This window comes from Branchiostoma lanceolatum, chromosome 3 (genome assembly GCF_035083965.1).
Source record: "Branchiostoma lanceolatum isolate klBraLanc5 chromosome 3, klBraLanc5.hap2, whole genome shotgun sequence".
NCBI lineage: Eukaryota > Metazoa > Chordata > Leptocardii > Amphioxiformes > Branchiostomatidae > Branchiostoma > Branchiostoma lanceolatum.
In genome coordinates, this window is record NC_089724.1 from 12,479,434 (window position 1) to 12,498,000 (window position 18,567).

The window sequence follows — 18,567 nt, forward strand, 5'->3', positions numbered from 1 at the left end:
GGGAAATAGTGATTTGTTCAGTCAGTACCTATACACACTGGCCCTTTTCCACAGAATTTGACAATCAAACAAGCTGAGCATTCAGTCATGATTTCTTATATTACCTCTACTCTTGGTGTAAACTCTATGTTCTAAATTTTAGTCCCATGTTGTCACCCACCTGTTGAAGTAAGGACCTCCGTAGTCGCTGGGCCTTCCCCTTGTAACTCAACTGGCGCTGGTGGGCGTGCCTGTACTGCTGGAACCACTCCGGCACCTTCAGGTCCTCCTGGACCTCTTCCATCTCTGAAACTAACAACCCTTTCCAATGTTACCATTAACCCCATTACAATACACTGTGGTACAGTGATTTGAATCTTGCTGGCTGTACACTAAACTAAGCACTATGGAAAGCCATAAAAAGTACCAATTTTTGGTCATAAATAGCTACAGAGAGCAAGGCTGTGTTGCATCCTAAGTTACAGAATATTTATACATTAGGCATTGTGTTGAGAACATAGCTAATTGCACAGCTTTACAAACAGGATGTGATGGCTTCATTCCTAACAACTATTTGCTTTAGTTTTGTTATAAATCAGTAGACTTGGATTTATTTGGTGTTGCATGGGCTACAACAAGGGTTGGTTGTAGATAGAATTTCTTACGTTTTCTAACTTATGACAGATGTTACAGACTTACCTGAACTAAGGTGTCCTTCCTCTCGGAAATATCGTCAGTTCGAAGCAGAGCTGCCAATTTGAAATATTCATCCACTCCACAGGGCAAAGCAAAGTCAAGTATTTCCAAGGTTCCTCTTGGTAAATTCAGTTCAAAGCATCAGCAATCAGACCATTGTTGCCAGTTGTGGAGTGGGTTACACTTGTGTTAAGCACCACTCCTACCAGTGGATTCCCAGTGCTTCGACTAAGGTTAAGATTGCATGTACATGTTGGCCTTTTGTGATGCCCAGAACCATTGAGTGCGCGTGCCGTGGCAACAGTGCCAAGCAGAGGTAACTTGTGTTCCGTGTAAACAATTTGTTGCCATGAAATTGACCAATAAATTAGATGTTAATTGTGTCACCGCACAAGCCATGGCCTAAGGTGCACGGTTGCAAAACAATGGAGCTAGATAACAGGCTTAGCAACTAAACGCACATATGACTGTTACCAGGTAACTGATCACCTGATATAATCCGTAGGAAAATCCCACAAACGGAGATGAAACTGACCTGGTACAATGTAATATCAAATGATCAGACTATTCAAATTATCTACTTTTCCTCCTCGTATTTACCTTCTATTAAATACATTATGTAGGTGACACTTTTTTCATTAAGCTTGGTCACACTTGTTGAGCTACTTGGTCTTTTAATCCAGAAAATGAATGGCTTTGGTTGTCAATACCATGGGACAAGGTAAATTCAAGGTTGACACAAGGCACAATACATATCAGGTAAACAACTGTACTTTATTCAACATTAGTGACAGCTTGTAACAAAAGAAAGGCGTTGACAATAGACCAGGACATCATGCTGGAGGCAAGGAATGCCAGTACAAATATTTCTTTTGGGATGTAGGTGTGGGTCTACAGTATATATTTTACTTCTATCATTCTGTATGTCTCTCCTGACAACCTTCAGCATTTCTGTTTTTGAAAAAATAAATCAAAGTAGGTTTGTATTTGTTTTAAATCTATGACCACACAGTTACTCCTATGATTCCTAATGGTACATCCTCACTTTACAACTATCCTACTGTACTACCTCTCTACCCCCTATACTTCGTACTAAAAATGACTAGTTCCAAGCCAATAAAAAAAATCAAATTTACGACATCCACCTGAGACACAATTATGATATGATAGTACCATAGTGCTACAATATGTACAAAGATGGAACATTCAGCTTTTCCTTTACTTTTTGCATGCTGGAAAAGAAGACTGAAGTTATCTTTTAGTAAAAAAAGGTCAATGAATATTCTACAGTTATAGTAATTGTTTATCATCTTCTGCATCTTTTTCGTTTATCATGTAGCCTCCCTGTTGTCTAACTATATTGTATGTACATTACTTCTGTTACATAGTGTATCTTGTTTGCAGTGCCTACTATTCAATTTCTACTTAGCTTGAGGAAAATATTTCTCCTTTATTAAAACAATTCTGCATTACTCACTCAACATGTTACAGGTCCTGGAATATAAAGTATTTATTGAAGCTGGCACCATACTCCTCTGTCTCTCCTAAACTCGAGAAAGTCAGCATTGTTGTCCTTTGTGGCTCTTAGGAGATATTGTTTTAAGAAGCTGATCCTGAGGTCCTGCAATGCAAATGTATCTATATATGAGAGATTCAGACCACAGTGTATAGTTCATATAGTAATCTATTGAAGCAAAGTACTGTACTGCAAGTCACCCACAGTTACTGTAACATTGATATCGTTGTTGAAGCTTGGTTATCATGGTGACCTTCAACTGCAATTCCCCAGCACACTACCTGGTGGCGCTTTGGACTGGTAGTGGTACAAGTACATGAGCACAGCTTTAGAACGATCTACAGAGCATTTGCCATTTCTGCATGCAAACCTTACTTTGATAAAAGAAAAAAAGGATTTTTTATTACTTTAAGAATTAATATGTGAGAAATCCATTACATTAAAACAAATGCATGTAACCTACGCTAGCCTTTGCTTAATAAACAAATCAACAAGCACAACCCTTTGTAATGGCCTCAGCTAGGTGGGTAGCCCTGGCTGTACGTTTTTACAGCCAAATAAATAGATAAATCAAATCAAATCAAAAAAGCACAAACAGATATAAATAAAAAGTTGGCGTACGTCAGGGCTTACTTGGGTTTGGTTTCCTGATCTGTGACATTGCGGATGTAGATGGCGTCCTCCGGATGCTCCACATCCAGCTCCTCGTACATGTAGGATGACGCGATGGCGAGAACGCTGCCGTCATGGCTGAAGGCAAGGGAAGCGATGCTGGTGGGATAGCGGTGGAACTGACACAGCCTCTTCTTGTGGAAACCGTCCCAGATGTTGACAAAACCATCCGATCCTCCTGTTGAAGAAAGATTTTAACATCTCTAGTAAGCCAAACATGATTTCTTTCACCATTCCCATTAGTTTTATCTGATCACCTCTAATTCAAATTATGTCATGTGTACATATTTACTTATTTACATATGTATTTATGCATGCTATCATATAAATAACAAACAAAGCAATAGCTTAAGGTACAACAACTGCATATGCTCCTTAATGTTCCACACTATACCCTACAGCATATAAATAACAAACAAAGCAATAGCTTAAGGTACAACAACTGCATATGCTCCTTAATGTTCCACACTATACCCTACAGCATAGAGTAGGCCCAGTTGTAAGCCTGAAGTAGCACACCTGTAGCGAATGTGTTGTGCAGGCTGTGGAAGGCGATGGCATTGACAGGGTAGATCTTCTCGATTCCGTCCTCCTTGATGCGATGACACTTGAAGGCATACTTCTTCTTCTGTATCTCAGGGCTGGGGTCTAAATACTCCACAGCTACCCGGCCCCTGCAACAACGTATGAGGGGTTAAATATATACACTATGGTTTTTTCATCAGGGCTTGAAATGTGCAATTTCCTGATGTCTAACTGTATCTAACCTACACTGGTCCACAATGCAACCACCATATAGCCAGTACTGGCCCAAAATTGCCTTTCATCCTTCACAGAAGCAACTCTGCCTACTTTATAGAGCTGGAGCATGTAAACTCCATGGACATGAGTGCAACTGTACTTACTCTATGGAGCTGAGCACATAGCCCTGCTTGTTGGGGAAAGCCCTGATACAGCGGGTCTGGTACTTCAGACTGGACTCTCGTCTCTGTTGCACGTATCCCATATTCCTCAGGTCCCACACCAGCACTCGTCTGCCAGCTGTTCCCACGATCAGTCGATCACCTGTAACTGCCATTGTGTACACCTAGAAGCAAAGTGAAACATAACCTCTTTTAGGAAACAACTGGAATACCCAAGTTTGGCCACAGTGGTGCAATTCTCCTTCCTAATGATAATCAAAAACAGATTCATTGCTCAAGCATGTAGCAAAAATACCAATATAGTTTAATAATGACTAATTTCAAAAGGTTTCGTAACTACTAATACTATTCCACACAAAAAGAGACCACAATCCTACCTTCCCTGGCTGTGAGAAGGACCCAGCGTTACAAGGTGTACGTGGGTCCCACAGCTTGACTGTCTGGTCCCAGCTGCCTGTGATGACCACATTAACCTCAGGACAGTACTCCACACAGCGGATGGCTGCATCGTGGTTCCCAACAACAGTTTCTGTGTGCAAGAACAGGCAGGCATCAGCGCAGAAACTTACCAATACACATGTAGTTGTATTTTAAGCAACAATACAATAACCTCAATCTAGAACAGCAAATGAAATAATCCTGATAAACCCCTTCCCCTAATCCAGATCCTTTACATGTTCTTCCATCTCACCTTGGCTTGTGTTCAGGTCACATGTCTTCAGCATCTGGTCCAGTCCACCACTGTAGGGGTGCACAGGGTCCTGGAAGGGAATAACCAAAATCAGAGTTTCAGCACAACTGAACAGCAACAAACTGACATAACAAATTAACAGGATTTACATGATAAACATAACATTTATGTGAATATATGCTGCAATGAATCAACTGATTCTCTGTCGAGAATAGAATGGGTGGAGGATTTTGTTCATTCTCTAAGCTAATGTTTTCTCATAACTTTTTGGTGCTGATCACTAAACCTTTATACTAGAAGTTTAAACACCCTGCAGATTCAACCTTGATACCTGATCATCGGGTAACTTATCAAGGTTGAATGGGTGAGTCATCTATCCCATTTATTTTGAAAATTCAAATCAATGTTCTGGATACTAAGACTTTGGAAAATACATAATTTGAAGTGCACATTCAGGTCAGTCTCTTGCGGAGCAAAACCTTCAGACTTACAAAGAAGCAGCAGTCCAGGACGGCGCTGGAATGTGTGTACTTGTTCCTGAGGTTGTTCCCGCTCACATCGTACAGGCGCACCGAACAGTCCCAGGACGACACCAGCAGCAGCTGCGAGCTGGTCGGGCTGAATTTCACCGCCGAGATGCCGTCCGTCGGGCAGTTGTTCAACTTGAACTCGTTCGGAGTTTCGGCAACAGTCGGCATATTTGTGGCCTAGTATGATTTTACCAAGAGTAAGGGAAAGGAAAATAGGTCAACAAAGCTTCCTAAAGTTACCCTCCCCCTTTGTTCAAGTTTTAGACCGATACCCCCACTTCTCCCTCGACATAAGAAAGAGTCTGTTAAACTTTAAATCATATTCATAAAGTAAAACATGTATTCACTGTTCTTCACATACATGCAGATACGTTGGACAATAGTTATAAGACTGGCATATCATCACCTTTTTAAATCAACTTTCTCGTGTCGGTTGTTCTCAAAGATGGCGGCATCAGTTGGATCATACCAATCTGAAACCATAGATAAACCATGAACAACATGCTATGTACAAATGTATCTGCAGTGTTCAGCATGATAGTCGAAATAGAAATTATTTTGCTGTATTATAGCTCAGTTTTTGTTTTTCCGCTTAATGTTGTGTGTGTATATTACTTTATATTATCATGAATAAGCCACATACTCCCCCCCCCCTTTCAAAATAGAGTATGACAGAATTTCCCATCATTCTCGGGATACGAATAGACCATTATCATCTATCTGGGAGGGGGGTTTACTGTTATTTCCTCTACACAAAAGTGATAAAAAGTGACAAATATGTATCACATACTTTATGGTAGATAGAAATATATAGTTATAGACATAATATAGGAAGAAAGGTTCAATCTCATTTGTGTCAGTTAGAAAGTACAGCCTCATTTGGAAATATTTAACCCCTGTGAAAGTATATCAGTCCGGCGTCACCGAAACCTGTGTAGTCGTGTCGTCAGCGCGCGAGAGGTTTCCGAACGTTTCACTTTCCAATTCGTTTTTCCAATCTTTCAGATATCTAGTGCGCCAAAATGCCTCCAAGGAGCATCCCAGACAGGTACGTACAACATATTGTATAAACAAGGAACAGGAAGGTGAAAGTTGTGTGTTTAGTTTGTGGACGAGGGGCTTTTTTTCAACGTGGCCACGCAAAAACCACAGCAGGGGAGGGCGTATACAGTCCAGTTTCAGCAAGGTTTCAAGATAACGAAAAGCTTGTAGATGCACTCAGTGTAGATAGAAACTATGCAATCGAAAGTGATCACTGATCTTGAAAAAAGTCGTCAGGACCTTTTGAATGTTTTTTTTTTTTTTTTTCACCACTTGAGATATATATGTTGTTGTCGTTGTACTTGTTTCATCATCATCATCCAGAAACCAGAGATCTGACAGTGAGCTGAATTGAAGAGCGGCCTAAACTGGAACCGGAGTTCCTACCTGGCGGAATCAACTCTTCTCTACTCTACTCTACTCATGATACATCTAAATAGAGCATCACATAAAAATGTATATGTAGTTTGAAATAAATTTCCCCATGTCCTAATGGGTATTTTCCACAAGTAGAAGTCCATGAAAACCCCTCCCCACTATCTGCCATCTGATCGTGAAGGTCTCACAGAAGTCCATGGCCTTTCTCCTCTAGCCCTCCATATCCTCCAAATTGCCCTTGTTTAACGTCCATTATTTCGGTAGACATTGTATCCAGAAAGTAACACCTGAATGATGAATCCATACAGTGCATGAGGTGAAAAGGAGCGGTCTAAACTGGATGCAATCCTACCTGACCGAAGACTCAACTCTACTCTACTCACACACACACACACTACTCACACACACACACACACACACACACACACACACACTCTACTATACTATACACTACTCTAATGTTAACTGTGTTATATTTTTCCTCCCACAGATGGCTAGACTACAGTCCCATGGGCAGACAAATGGAAGGGACCAGGTTCATCTCCTTCAAAGTTCCTCTCAAAATGGTGAGTTCTATTTTGATGAACTGGGAAAAGTTTCTCCTGTGTAGAAAGCAATTTATACAGTGCCCTTCAATAGCTGTAATACAGTTTTGCTATGATTTACATGCAACAGGGTAGCATTTTCCCAGTTGTAGGCTGACATTGTAACATTGCAGTTCCAGATTGTAAAAAAAAAAAAAAATATTGTCTTGAAGATTCTGTCATGATATACTAGTAGATACTTAGTCTTAAACTTCCTTGCTTGGACCTGGTCATTTTCTTTCATGTAGCAAAAATCACAAGTTCAAGAAAATTTGCTCAAACTGCTATTGTTTTGTTTCAGGGCATCTGTTCAAACCTGCCAAGTGAAGACAGGTGAGATATTTTCTCTATTTTGTTGTGACCACATTTGACGTTGGATGTCTCATCAAGGGGGGCACAAGGATCACTAAATATTGCAAGAAAATCAGTTAAATTTTATGGAAGGCTGACTGAATATGAATTGCTATATTAATGGCTAGAACTAGTATGTCTTGTTTGTCATGCAGTAATGACAAGTCCGATTTATTTTTCCCCACAGATTCACCATACCTGACATGATACAGCATATATCAGACCAGGGAGCCAGGCTTGGGATGGTTATAGACCTCACCTTCACCACCAGATACTACAATAAACAGGTACTGGTACTGTATGTCAAGTAATGCAACCTTTACTGTCCCAAATATTGTCATTTATGTCATATAATATATACCAGTAACCTGTATGGCTCCAAGACCAGTACATTAGAGTTTTTGGCAACTTTGATGTTGGAGACAACATCACAAACATGTGTCACAACTGGATAGTCTAAGTGCAGTTATCTGTAATTTTTCTTCTTTTTGATACTGTCTTTTTTCTTCTTCTTCCTGTTGTCCTATATGGGGTTTTGACAGTACTATCCTCTGTTTACACTACAGGACATTGCTGAAGCTGGCATCAAATATGAGAAAATTTTCACAGCTGGGAAAGAGGTGCCCTCGGATGATGTTGTGCAAGAGTAAGTTTAAAACACATTGTTTGGTTCCAGAACTTATTTCCAAAGCAAATCATTTACTAGTATATTTCACTTCACCCTCTGGAGTTTTCAGATTGTTGCCAGGATAATTTTTAAAAAGCACACATCCATGTATTTCCAGTGCCAAGGACTGTATACATATTTGTGTAGAGATGTGACGCAATCCAATTGAATGGAACGTATGCTTCTACATGTACATGTATCACACATTCACAGTTATTGAATGTTAGTTGTTTCTTTTTGCATCAGGTTTGCAAGTATAGTGCACAACTATGAGGCTGAAACTAATGATGGTGAGTGAAAGGAAAGGTTAAAATCAAATTTCATGTATATAGATGCAGCACTTGAAATGCTTATTTTTTTCACATTAGATTACGTATTGCCTCTTCATAAGATGTTGAGTTCTTACTCGTCAATGAAAGAAGACAACTAGTTGTTAGATTGTGTGGAAAATTTAGTTAGATAAAATTTCAAAACATGGCCTGTGTTCACTATACGTGTATTACAACAATTTCAGCTTGCATGTGCACTTCTGTGCTTATTTACTTAGACAGGCAGGCTACTGACTATGTTGTGGCTACAAATATCTTTTGAGGTGCATACCTTATATGGTTTTACAGATTGTAAATTTATAATTAAGTTTAGTTTAAATTATAATTTACATTTAGATGTGGTTGTCCTTTTGCAGACAGCCTTATAGGTGTCCACTGCACACATGGAGTGAACAGAACAGGGTACTTGGTGTGCAGGTAAGAGTCATGATTCTGTTCAGCATTCATAAATTTTATGTTTCAGTTTTCTTTTCTGTAAAATCAGCAGCTAAAACACTGGGATTGTGCCATATCCAATATATAGATATGGTAGCAATGTACATTTACACTTGCCAATTAATGCACTCAAGTCCAATAAGGCACTAGACTGAGACTTTGTTATCTCTTCAATTCTGCCATGTCACTTGACAGCAAAGCCAAACTACATACTAACATAGAAGTGTAGAGAGTGAAAAGTGCCCGGCCCTTGGTTGCAGATCTGGAATGAACATCTCACATCAACTGAGAATAAGGCACTTAGTGTTTGTTTAGAAAGTGGGAAATTTTATGCAGGTGACAAAGTTGCAATACTAATGTTGTCTGTACAAACCTACCCAGGTATCTGATAGATTACAAGGGCTTCACTGCAGAGAAGGCAATAGCAGGTTTGTTCACGACTTGTACACATTATGTCCATAAACAAGTAAGTAAGCATTGTAGACACATACAGTTGTACAAAAGTTTTAAATGTACCATGGTAGTTCAAAAGGAAGTAAAAAAGGAGACGAAACACTACCAAATTTTGGATATTCTGTCGATGCTACAAACGTATCAGTCATCTTTCACAATTGTGTTTCAATCAAGAGATTGCTTGCATTTCCTTTCTCAATAATTAATCCTCATTCATTGTATGATGTATGATACAGATTCAATTCCCACTCAAGAGTATTTGCCAGCAGTTCCTTGGCATCTGTGCATTGTCCTGCTGATAAATTGCTCTGTCACGGCTCCTTTCTAGCTATTGGTAGCTACATGTATCCTGAATTACTGATGATTAGAGCCGATCCATTGTTTGTGTATGTTCAATGCAAAGTTACAATTCTTTTTTACAGCTTTCAACAAAGCCAGAGGACATAACTTGGAGAGGGAGAACTACTTAGAGCATCTGCAGCAGAGAAGTGCTTTGTGAGTAATGCACCTACATATGAACCTTAGGGAGGTATGGGTAGATGATAGAAATATGTGTCAGTCAGGTCATTTCTGTCATCAATGTGTCACTTCATCATATAATTACTTTGTATGTGTCATTGATGTACAGAATACAAAGTGGGGAGGTTGTGCCTCCCAAGCTACCATTGCCTCGAAAACAAGGACCAACAAGGGGAAGGGACCGACCGCCATCCAGAGAGCGGCGTTATACTCCCTACGACCAACGGAGAAGGGACAGGCATCGCTCAGGAGGTGCTGACGACCTCCGCAGTGTTCTTGAGGGTAGAGGACGACCTTATGAAAGCTTTGACTATAGACCTTACAGGGACAATGGTTATGGCAACTATGGGAGAAGAGAACATGATTACAACCATTATTCCCATGACTATTACAGAAGCTATTCAGGGCAGAATTGGGCAGAAGACAGTTTTTGCTATGAAAGTTGGGACAGCCACTCACATTCAAACAATGGATACTACAATGGAGACATGCATTGGAGACATTCAGATTATGATCAGCGTAGTAATAGGTATAGGGATAGGAGTTATCATCAAAGTTGGAGCTATCGACGGTGATTAGAAGTGCCTTTACAGTGTACATTTTTTTAATGATCCAAAGTTAGGTCTGTGATTTCTTGATATTTTGTGCTGTGAGTGTGAAACAAAATCGTAAGTGGTTTACACCACATCATGTTCGTCACTGCATCAATCTCATCATTTATACTGTTAAACCATCTTGCTACTTCTAACACCTTTCCTGCTATTGGCTCAACCATGCAACGGTCTGTACCGATTACAGCAGTAGTTAGATGAGGGGTGGGGGGGTGTTGGAATGCATATTCCACAAGTCATAGCCCTAAGGTTTCCTTGGTTACAATGCCCTGTCAAAGTCAAACAATGTGAATCTCACTGCAAGGCATGAGACATCCTTCCTAAATGTAACTTCTAGAGTATGCAGACATTTGTCAGATTACATAACTCGTAACTGTGAGGTTTTTATGTTAGCTCGTATCCATCTGTGTTTAGCTACCTGGTCCCTATCAGAGAACCCGTCTTCAAGGGTACTGGATAGTGCAAGGGGTACTGGATAGAGCAAAGGGTACTGGATAAAGGCTACCAAAGAGAATAGATAGGGATGGAGACCAGGCTTAAATCATGCCCCATCTTGCATGCAATTCCTAGAAAAGTTGAGCAAAGGATAGGGATTTCTGAATTTCACATATTTCCTTTCCAGGGTCTTCCTCTCGACAGGAACAGTCCCGTACACCCCGTCTTCACTCCGTTATGGGCTGGACGTTAGGTGTGGTGTTGTTAGGATACAGTCTGTATGTCCACTGGTATATGCAGGGTGTGGTAGAGGAATGGATTCAGGAACACATGACTCAATTATTTTCATCTAGATGTGCCATCACATAGATAACTTAGCATGGCATTCTTTTAAAGTTTTGAGACACAAGAATGATAATTTTTTACCCAACCAAACTGTTTGCTTCATTTAGTATGCGCTAGAGTACTTTGTGCCTGGCTAAGTTTCATTTATTAGTGGAAGATTTTACAAAGACTTATTAGTCTGTCAGAGTCAGTCCTGCCAGCCTGTTGACAGACGTCAGTATTTATCAAAATGATTCTTGAAGGAAGACACTGAAGTGATTCATTTTTACTTTTACTTAATAATTTAATACTACTCATTGACAAGCATAAAGTTGATTGGTGTTGTTTGATATTATGAAGAAATGTATTTCTGAATTGTGCCAGAAATTAAGTAAACTCACATCTGATAAAGGCTGGATAGGATCCACTGGGCAGTACAGAACATTTTTGGACAGAAGAAATCTATGCAATTTGCAAAGAAAACTTTGTGCAATTTTTGTACTAAGATATAAATAATGTACAGAAGCAAGGGTGTCATATAATGACCTTGTTCAAAGCTAGGCCTTTCTCAACTAGTATGTCACTCTGTGTATCAAATGTAACAGTTATTTGACCTGTTTTGTGTATATGCATCTTTCATGTGGTCTTTATGTTCATATATAGTGTCTGAGAACGAGTATAAGTTCAACAGGATTTAATGATGAAATTTTAGATAGTATTATCTTACTACTATCTTACTTATTTTACAAAGTGTGCTCCATTTTGAATATGTTCTTGATCAAGTTTGTAAGTATAGTCATTTGTAAACATGAAATCCCTTCAGTTACATCACAAATATTTCCAACCTTTCCCTGGGCAACTTTATTTTGAAATACACAATGTAAAATAGTCACAATACTTCTTTGGTCTTTGGACAGCTGCAGGGCACATTTTGAAATTAATTGGAAATCTTTTAAACTCACACAGGTTATCTTTCTGAATGAAATTTGCATCTACTATGTCAATATTGAAAACAAAACAGCATACAACAATATGTAAAAAAAGCAATCTTACAAAAACATTCCAAGAGCATGCTGTCAAAACATTATCTCGTCAGCAGAGGTGATCAGGAATCAGTAGTAAAGTAAACGAATTATAAACAAATGATTAATACAGATTAATATAGATGGCATTCGAAAGTACCAACCTCTGCCAGTGCAGTTTTCCCTATTTTGTAGCCCAACACACATATGAATAGAATAGGTATCCATTCTGGTGTAGGTGCGTCAAAACCTGAATTATGTTTTATGTAGTGTAAATGTACCTAGACACATGAGCAAACTGTGCAACCAGGACTCGTCCAAGGACAGAAAATTTGCTTGTTTGGATGGACCAAAATTTTACCCCATCTGACAAAAAAAATTGACATTCATGACATGAAATTGATGAAAATGTATTTTCTTCCCTTAAAAATGACAGACTTCAAAATGAAAATTCACAAAATGGGCTCACAAACAATGAGTGGGATGGAAAAAAACTTGCTGCCCTGCGTGGAACTGACATAAGTTGTACATATACTTTCCACATACATGTTTCAGAGTGCTATACATGCAGCTATTGCTCAGGAACAATTCTGTCTGTCAAATGTCTCGTGCATTATTAAACTTCAGCTAATGGAGCATTTTCTCATTTGCAAATTAAAGCTTCTGGATCATCCACTGACGTCAAAATGTGTAATGTCTTCCATACTTTAACAAAGCATACTCAATGCCAAACTATCACCTTATGAATATTTAATGAGAAATTTGCTTCATATCTGAACAACAATCTACAACGGTAAAGGCATGGAACATGATATTTATATGAAACTTTGAAAAAGGTTATGATTAACATGGTCCAAGAGCAAGTTGACACATTTTATGACTTATATACACTAAAATACAAAGTGTGCCGAACTAAATGGAACAGTCTGTTATCAGGCATACTTGATGTTGACACAACACTACCCAGTATGCCTGAGTTTTATTCTATTCCATTTGACAGATACTAATGTCAAAATGTATTCCACATTCATTGGACAAAGCTGAAAAAAATAGTATAATAGCAGTAACACTTGCTCCTTCTCAATTAAATCAAGGAGGTTATATGATTAAATGTACACATTTTGTAACTACCGTTTGAAGTAAGACGTTTCTGACATTAAGATATGCCACATATAAGATGCCAAACTGTCTTGTTTTTAAAAGCCAGAAATGTTTTAAGTTGTCATAAAAATGACAGTTTGGCACCTTATATGTGGCAAATCTTAATGACAGGAACGTCTTACTTCAAACGGTTACGGCAGTTACAAAATGTGTACATTTTAATGAGAATGAGCGTATAATAAAAGGACATCAATACAAATACAAAAAAAAAGTTTTTCCAATAGTTTTTTCACACTTGCCCCTTGAATCGTTCCTGAGCCTTCTCTTTAGTTTTCCAGGCAATCAACATAACTTGGCATGACATCCATATATATAGTGTTCAAGGTTGACAATTACAGGTTTCTCTGTTGCCTTAGCTCAACCACATTCAAGAGTGAATAATTGTATTAGGAGACATATGCTGACTTACTGGTAACATGATTACATTAAACCATAACATGCTGTTGTATTATATATAGCCTATAGGAACTGCACACCACCATATACATGTTTTATCATCATGCCCTCTCTTAAACATTTAGGAATGAATGAAAGACCCTTATTTTTATGCTCTTACAAGCTAAGTACAGGTTATACCTTCATGCTTATAAAGCAGAAGTTTAGTTACAGTGATATAAGAATGTGGTATCTTATTACATAATCAATAATTCATCAATGACTAATGTATACTAGTATGTACAGGTTCAACTTCTCGCTTCTTAAGACAGCTGTAAAGGTAAGGATAGATGGAGCTTTTTATCAAAATTGTGATATAGGGACACCTGGATCCCTTCACTTTTATTGGGTCTAATTCACAACACGTGTTCTACTCGCTATCATGTCTGAGTACACATGTTCTACCCCCTACACACCGTTTATCTAATTGCATAAGGAATACTAATGTAAATGGTATTTCCTCGCATACTTTCATTATATCGGGATGGGAAAAATCACTAGTTTCGTTGTGAAGGTGAACACTTCACAAGTCAATAAGAGCTTCATTTGGATGACTGAAACAGCACATTACAGGGGCAAACATGTCTTTCCAATGATATCATGAGTAAAAACTCACTGTACATACAGGAACAAGATGGAATGTTGTAGGTCCCGTCACACTCTGGAAACGCGACCGCGTTGTACTTCTTAATTGACAGTTGGGTGGACAGTTGAAGGGAATTTTGCTCTCGTGTCATGTTTGCTTGTTTTGTCTCAATGGAACCGGTCTTCATTTTCCCTGTCCTCGCTCAAAACGTTGCCCCTCATGATCCCGATGGGCAGGCCGATCTGTGTCTTCCTGGTGACCAGAACCTTCTTCTCCTGGCCGTCTTCCTGCGGCTCCAGGCCCTCGTTCACCTCCCCCTGGGAACCCACGCGGTTCGAGCAGCACGGACACACCTTCCTCTTGCACGACGCCTTGAGAATATCCCACTTCCTCAGCAGCCTTCCCACCTCGTCCTGGCTCAGACTGAAGGATGTTGAGATGAGCGACATGCCCAGGAGGAAGTAGAGTGACGCCGCCAGTGCGTACATCTTGTGGTGCGGCACCAGGTCGCCGAAGCCGATGGTGCTGAAGGTGACGAAGATGAAGTAAAAGGACTGCTCAAAAGTCCAGTCTTCCATCTGCATCATGACGACGGCCCCCACGCTCATGATCAAGAACACCACAACGAAGATACCATACAGAGGTACGTCGTCCTTCCTGCAGAGGTAAGATTTTTTAAAAAGACCAACTATGTTAGCGAATCAAACACTACTAGATGAGACGCACCCTCAAACGTTTCAGATAACATCCACCATCTTTTTTCACTGCTTATGCAAATTGTCCGGATGCAATCTTATTCTGTTAAAGTCTCACCTTTAACAGCGTAACCTACTAGTAACTAACAAATACACTGTAAGAAAGTTTGGGCTTGAGCACTGTGTCAATGTTGTTAAAGGTTGAAAACTTCTACGTTTACTGTGATGACATGGGGGAAATGTTTTAGATTCGACTCTCGGTGACAATGTACATTAGGGGCAACTACGGTACTCCATAGATCTGCACAGAACTGACAGAATTGTAAAGTTACCTTGACTCCATCATGTTGGGTCTCAGCCTGGCGTTGACGACTGCAGCGATGTACCGGAGGAGTCTCGCCAATAGCTCGCCGATATCACTCAGGGTCAGGAGCAGGATGGGGATGCCGAAGATGGCGTAGAAGATGCAGAAGACCCGGCCGGCAACCGTGGCGGGGGTCTGGTGTCCATAGCCTGGGAGAAAGCACAAGGTCTGTCAGATTAGTTTTTGTTTGTTTGTTTGTTTATTTATTTGCTTGTTTGTTTGTTTATCGCACTCATATCAAAAGTGCACACAAAAAGAGATTACTCGTGTCAGTTCACCTGTTTTTGACGACTTTTGCTCTCATAGGATTGTGTAGTATTTAGTGTGTTACATTGTGTCCTGTACTTTTTTCCTCCTTTGGTTTCTCTGGAATTTTCAGATCTACCATACAATAACGCTTTGCGCCGCTCTAACTCCATTGTTTAAGTGAGATCACGCGACTTGCACCCAGCAGATAAGGTCTTCCACACATAAGGTCACTACGTTACCACACCCTGAATAAGGTCGGAGTGCCATTCCGTTTGAAGGAAAACACAGTTGACATTTTGTCTATTCTCCATGATCATTGAGACAAGCGAGACCATTTATCATCTTTGCACTCACTCGTGCAAGATAATGATATATGATGACTCGCCACACAAATGAGGATCGGCGGTTTTGGCTGGGGTCGGCCATATATTTGTTTTGTATTTGGTCGATCGTAATGTCTATATAGTAAAGAAATTCTCTTGTTGGCAATTCGTTCTCCAACAAAACAACTGATGTTATTTCCATGTTATTTATCCTTGAATTCGTGCAAATGGTTATATCACGTATGCATGTACGTTCTCAATCCTCAAGGTTAAGCAGACATTGTACCACACTTGTGAATTAGTACTATAGTAGATGACCTCGCTGTTTTCGACAACGATAGAAGATCGCTGTAGTGAACAGTCTTGTTGAAAAAGTTTCTACTCTTTTCGAAGTGATAAAATGATCTCCTGAACTCACCGATTGTGGTAAAGACGGTGACGGAGAAGAAGAGAGAACCGGCAATGTCCCATTTCAGCTCGGCCTGTCCCTCTTTCACGACCCGCGGGTCGATCCCGCCGTCGTACGCTGCCACGATGGTGTGCTCGTACCTCTCCACCAAGGTCGTCATCTCCTCCTCCCAGTCGTCCCCGGTGAAGACCTGAGAAACGTTCCACATGTTCTTCAGCAGCTGACTCCTCGCTTCGGTGAAGTTTGCGATGAGAGCTTCTTCATGTTGGTATTCGATCAACCAGAAGCCCAGGGCGCCGAACATGGAGTAGATCACCAGGATGATGCCGAGTTTTACGTGAGGCCAGCAAGCCTTCAGGGCGAGGACCACTTTCTTTCGTCTCTCTGTCTTTGCGTCGCTCCATCCTTCTTTCGGCGCAGATGACCGACGCTTCAGCTCTACGCCATTTGTGTCTACGTTGTTGTTTGGTGTGTCTTGGGACTTCCCTGACGATTCTTCAGAAGACATGGCTTTACAACAATATACTGAAGGAATACAACAAGTAAATTTTCCTATGTCTGATGCGGCTTAACCATATGCCTTGTCCGCTCAAGATATGGCACGTAGAGACCCAACACCAACAACTGGTCGTTACAATACAAAGCGATATCGATAAGAAATTAAGGTGTCTAATAAAATATTCATGTGGTCGAACAACAGCTAGGTTGCGTTATCATAATCCAATGATTGCTGTTGTGGAGACGCCATGATGATATATGTGGCTAAGTGACAGGGGTTTTAATTATTTGTGTCGTCATGTCTTTCAAACGGTTGCAGTTTTGTAGCTGATATCATGATAACTAACGTTTCATTCATTGCGAATGTGGCTGCAGCTGCTACGTCGTAGCAACTTATTGCTTTGAAGTACCATGCCAAGTTTTTGTCACAAAAGCAATTTACCAACAGAAAGCATTATCTAAGCCCTCGCGGACTCGGCCAATGTCTAGATGACACTGTCTAGTAAATTGGACAATTAATCCGGAAAGTAACCAAGATTTTTGTACAAAGCTTGCAATGTGGGCTTTTAATCATCAGGCTGCACGGAATATCTGAGTACATTGTCAAAGACGTACACTGAACAATGACACATCTGCATACACGTGTAGTACCAGCTGAGCGAGAGTGAGGGATAGAGAGATGGGGAAAGAGAGAGACAGAGAGGTTTAAGACAAATTAGAGGTCTTTACAAAGAACATGCTCTAGTCCGTCATCGATATCATCTAGAAAAAATCCCAATTTTGCACCAGTTGGTTACCTGGTGGATAAAAGTTGATGATTGCATTCATACGTATACAAACAATTGACACTGTTCTTGACACTCAAGTGGCCTACACCAGCTGACTGCAGTTTTATCATTGTACACTATGTGGCGCTTAAGCACCGACCAGTACAGTCAGGATTTGATGTCGCGTGTTTATGATGATAGATGAAGGTGAGATGTGATGTAAGGTTAGTACTTAGTATACCAGTGAGCTTTGAACCGCTTGTGCAAGTGAGACTGTTCATGCAAGGGTACTCCCCCTCACTAAACCAAAACGTCGCGGCAAGCAAACCTTTGTTACCTTCGACAAAATGATGTTATGTTTTCGTTATCGTTTATTTGTGGGTGTGTTTGTGGACAGCATAACTCGAGAGAGAAGCTGTAGATGGATCTTTAGCATATTTGGTATGTGGGTATGTGTCGGCAAAACAAAGGTCAAGGTCGGTTATGGACCACCTGGTGGCTTTCCGTGGTAATGCAGCACAACTTCTGGTTTTTATATCTCGTGTTCTGGACACCCTTTGGTCATTGTCTTTTAATTGTTTTTCTTTTTCGTGTAGAAGTCCTATTTTACCTGTCCTTACCGATCCATACTGACTGTACAGTCGGTCATTCTGCTCAACACAAACTTTATTTTGTCGTAGCTGACATATCAAATGGCACTATAGATACTAGTAGATGCCGGCTTAAACTGCTGACGTATTAGAATGACGACGATTAACAAAACACCCGGAAACGTGAGCGGAAGGGAACAGAAGCTTCCCCGGCAGGTGTTTATCACCTTCCTCCGTACACGTACCGCGACACCAGGACTTCTGACGACAACTACCGTCTCCATGGATACGAGATAAAACTTGTTTTCACTGCTTTGGAATTATATCGGTAGAC

The 18,567-nt window shown here is 40.2% G+C and overlaps 3 protein-coding genes across 8 annotated transcripts; 1 reads left to right on the top strand and 2 right to left on the bottom strand.

Moving 5' to 3' along the window:
- Positions 1 to 1,430: 1,430 nt before the first annotated feature.
- LOC136430333 (mitotic checkpoint protein BUB3-like) lies at positions 1,431 to 5,508 on the bottom strand. 3 transcript variants are annotated; one of them, XM_066420843.1, is made up of 8 exons: positions 5,414 to 5,508; positions 4,969 to 5,184; positions 4,478 to 4,547; positions 4,164 to 4,315; positions 3,769 to 3,950; positions 3,383 to 3,537; positions 2,825 to 3,041; positions 1,431 to 2,296 (listed from the first exon to the last, which is right to left on the bottom strand). In XM_066420843.1, the coding sequence occupies exons 2-8, from the start codon at positions 5,173 to 5,175 to the stop codon at positions 2,275 to 2,277; spliced, it is 1,005 nt and encodes a 334-aa protein (XP_066276940.1). In that variant the 5' UTR covers positions 5,176 to 5,184; positions 5,414 to 5,508; the 3' UTR covers positions 1,431 to 2,274. The 3 variants fall into 3 exon arrangements, with proteins under 3 accessions (XP_066276940.1, XP_066276938.1, XP_066276939.1); XM_066420841.1 differs by lacking the exon at positions 5,414 to 5,508 and adding an exon at positions 5,369 to 5,391; XM_066420842.1 differs by lacking the exon at positions 5,414 to 5,508 and adding an exon at positions 5,369 to 5,391 and having other exon boundaries at positions 2,813 to 3,041.
- Positions 5,509 to 5,907: 399 nt separating this feature from the next.
- Positions 5,908 to 12,829, top strand: LOC136430339 (RNA/RNP complex-1-interacting phosphatase-like). Of its 4 annotated transcripts, XM_066420858.1 has the most exons (11): positions 5,908 to 6,055; positions 6,917 to 6,992; positions 7,312 to 7,343; positions 7,549 to 7,648; positions 7,928 to 8,007; positions 8,275 to 8,318; positions 8,714 to 8,774; positions 9,174 to 9,220; positions 9,668 to 9,740; positions 9,874 to 10,046; positions 10,998 to 12,829. In XM_066420858.1, exons 1-11 carry the CDS (start codon positions 6,030 to 6,032, stop codon positions 11,177 to 11,179), a joined length of 894 nt encoding a protein of 297 aa, XP_066276955.1. In that variant the 5' UTR covers positions 5,908 to 6,029; the 3' UTR covers positions 11,180 to 12,829. The 4 variants fall into 4 exon arrangements, with proteins under 4 accessions (XP_066276955.1, XP_066276956.1, XP_066276953.1 ...); XM_066420859.1 differs by lacking the exon at positions 9,874 to 10,046; XM_066420856.1 differs by lacking the exon at positions 10,998 to 12,829 and having other exon boundaries at positions 5,909 to 6,055; positions 9,874 to 10,754.
- Positions 12,830 to 12,891: 62 nt separating this feature from the next.
- LOC136430338 (potassium channel subfamily K member 16-like) lies at positions 12,892 to 17,380 on the bottom strand. The gene is made up of 3 exons (XM_066420855.1): positions 16,388 to 17,380; positions 15,366 to 15,546; positions 12,892 to 14,995 (listed from the first exon to the last, which is right to left on the bottom strand). Exons 1-3 carry the CDS (start codon positions 16,884 to 16,886, stop codon positions 14,506 to 14,508), a joined length of 1,170 nt encoding a protein of 389 aa, XP_066276952.1. The 5' UTR covers positions 16,887 to 17,380; the 3' UTR covers positions 12,892 to 14,505.
- Between the last annotated feature and the right edge of the window lie 1,187 nt (positions 17,381 to 18,567).

Bases quoted from the DNA above. Each gene is read 5' to 3' on its own strand.
- LOC136430333 (XM_066420843.1), bottom strand. From the start codon at position 5,175: ATGCCGACTGTTGCCGAAACTCCGAACGAGTTCAAGTTGAACAACTGC. The intron at 4,548-4,968 runs GTAAGTCTGAAG...ATTCCCTTCCAG, and splicing joins TCCTGGACTGCTGCTTCTTT to GACCCTGTGCACCCCTACAG. The intron at 3,538-3,768 runs GTAAGTACAGTT...ACGTTGTTGCAG, and splicing joins TATGTGCTCAGCTCCATAGA to GGGCCGGGTAGCTGTGGAGT.
- LOC136430339 (XM_066420856.1), top strand. From the start codon at position 6,030: ATGCCTCCAAGGAGCATCCCAGACAG. The intron at 6,993-7,311 runs GTGAGTTCTATT...GTTTTGTTTCAG, and splicing joins TCAAAGTTCCTCTCAAAATG to GGCATCTGTTCAAACCTGCC. The intron at 7,344-7,548 runs GTGAGATATTTT...TTTTCCCCACAG, and splicing joins AACCTGCCAAGTGAAGACAG to ATTCACCATACCTGACATGA.
- LOC136430338 (XM_066420855.1), bottom strand. From the start codon at position 16,886: ATGTCTTCTGAAGAATCGTCAGGGAAGTCCCAAGACACACCAAACAAC. The intron at 15,547-16,387 runs GTGAGTTCAGGA...GCTTTCTCCCAG, and splicing joins CACCGTCTTTACCACAATCG to GCTATGGACACCAGACCCCC. The intron at 14,996-15,365 runs GTAACTTTACAA...TTACCTCTGCAG, and splicing joins CCCAACATGATGGAGTCAAG to GAAGGACGACGTACCTCTGT.